At 71.8% G+C, this 312-nt stretch overlaps 1 protein-coding gene across 1 annotated transcript in view; it reads left to right on the top strand.

The window, feature by feature from the left end:
• The window catches only part of LOC104075334 (neuron-specific calcium-binding protein hippocalcin-like), a 2,155-nt gene extending 1,870 nt beyond the window's left edge, over window positions 1-285 (top strand). The window contains 1 exon segment of the mRNA XM_009575789.1: window positions 188-285. Within this exon segment, the coding sequence (XP_009574084.1) occupies window positions 188-285 (98 nt within the window).
• The last annotated feature ends 27 nt before the right edge of the window (window positions 286-312 follow it).

Below are 312 nucleotides of genomic sequence, written 5' to 3'. Positions count from 1 at the left end.
GCTGCGGTGGCCGGGGGAAGCCCCAGCAGCCGGAGGGGCTCGGTGTGCTCCCGCAGCCTGGGAGTGGACCCCAGGGGTGCTCATCCCGGGTGGGTGGGTGTCTGTGGTGCTGGGAGGTCTCCGGTCCCGCGTGTGCACCCGGGACAGGGTGGTGGCCACCGGTCTGAGCCGTGTCCCCCCCCCGCAGGCAAGCTCTCGCTGGAGGAGTTCATCAAAGGTGCCAAGAGCGACCCGTCCATCGTGCGCCTGCTGCAGTGCGACCCCAGCGGTGCCACGCAGCTCTGAGCTCCGCGGACCCCCGCAGTTCCCCAC

Source organism: Fulmarus glacialis, unplaced genomic scaffold (genome assembly GCF_000690835.1).
Source record: "Fulmarus glacialis isolate BGI_N327 unplaced genomic scaffold, ASM69083v1 scaffold31960, whole genome shotgun sequence".
Taxonomy (NCBI): Eukaryota; Metazoa; Chordata; class Aves; order Procellariiformes; family Procellariidae; genus Fulmarus; species Fulmarus glacialis.
This window is presented reverse-complemented; position numbering and strand designations above follow the sequence as displayed.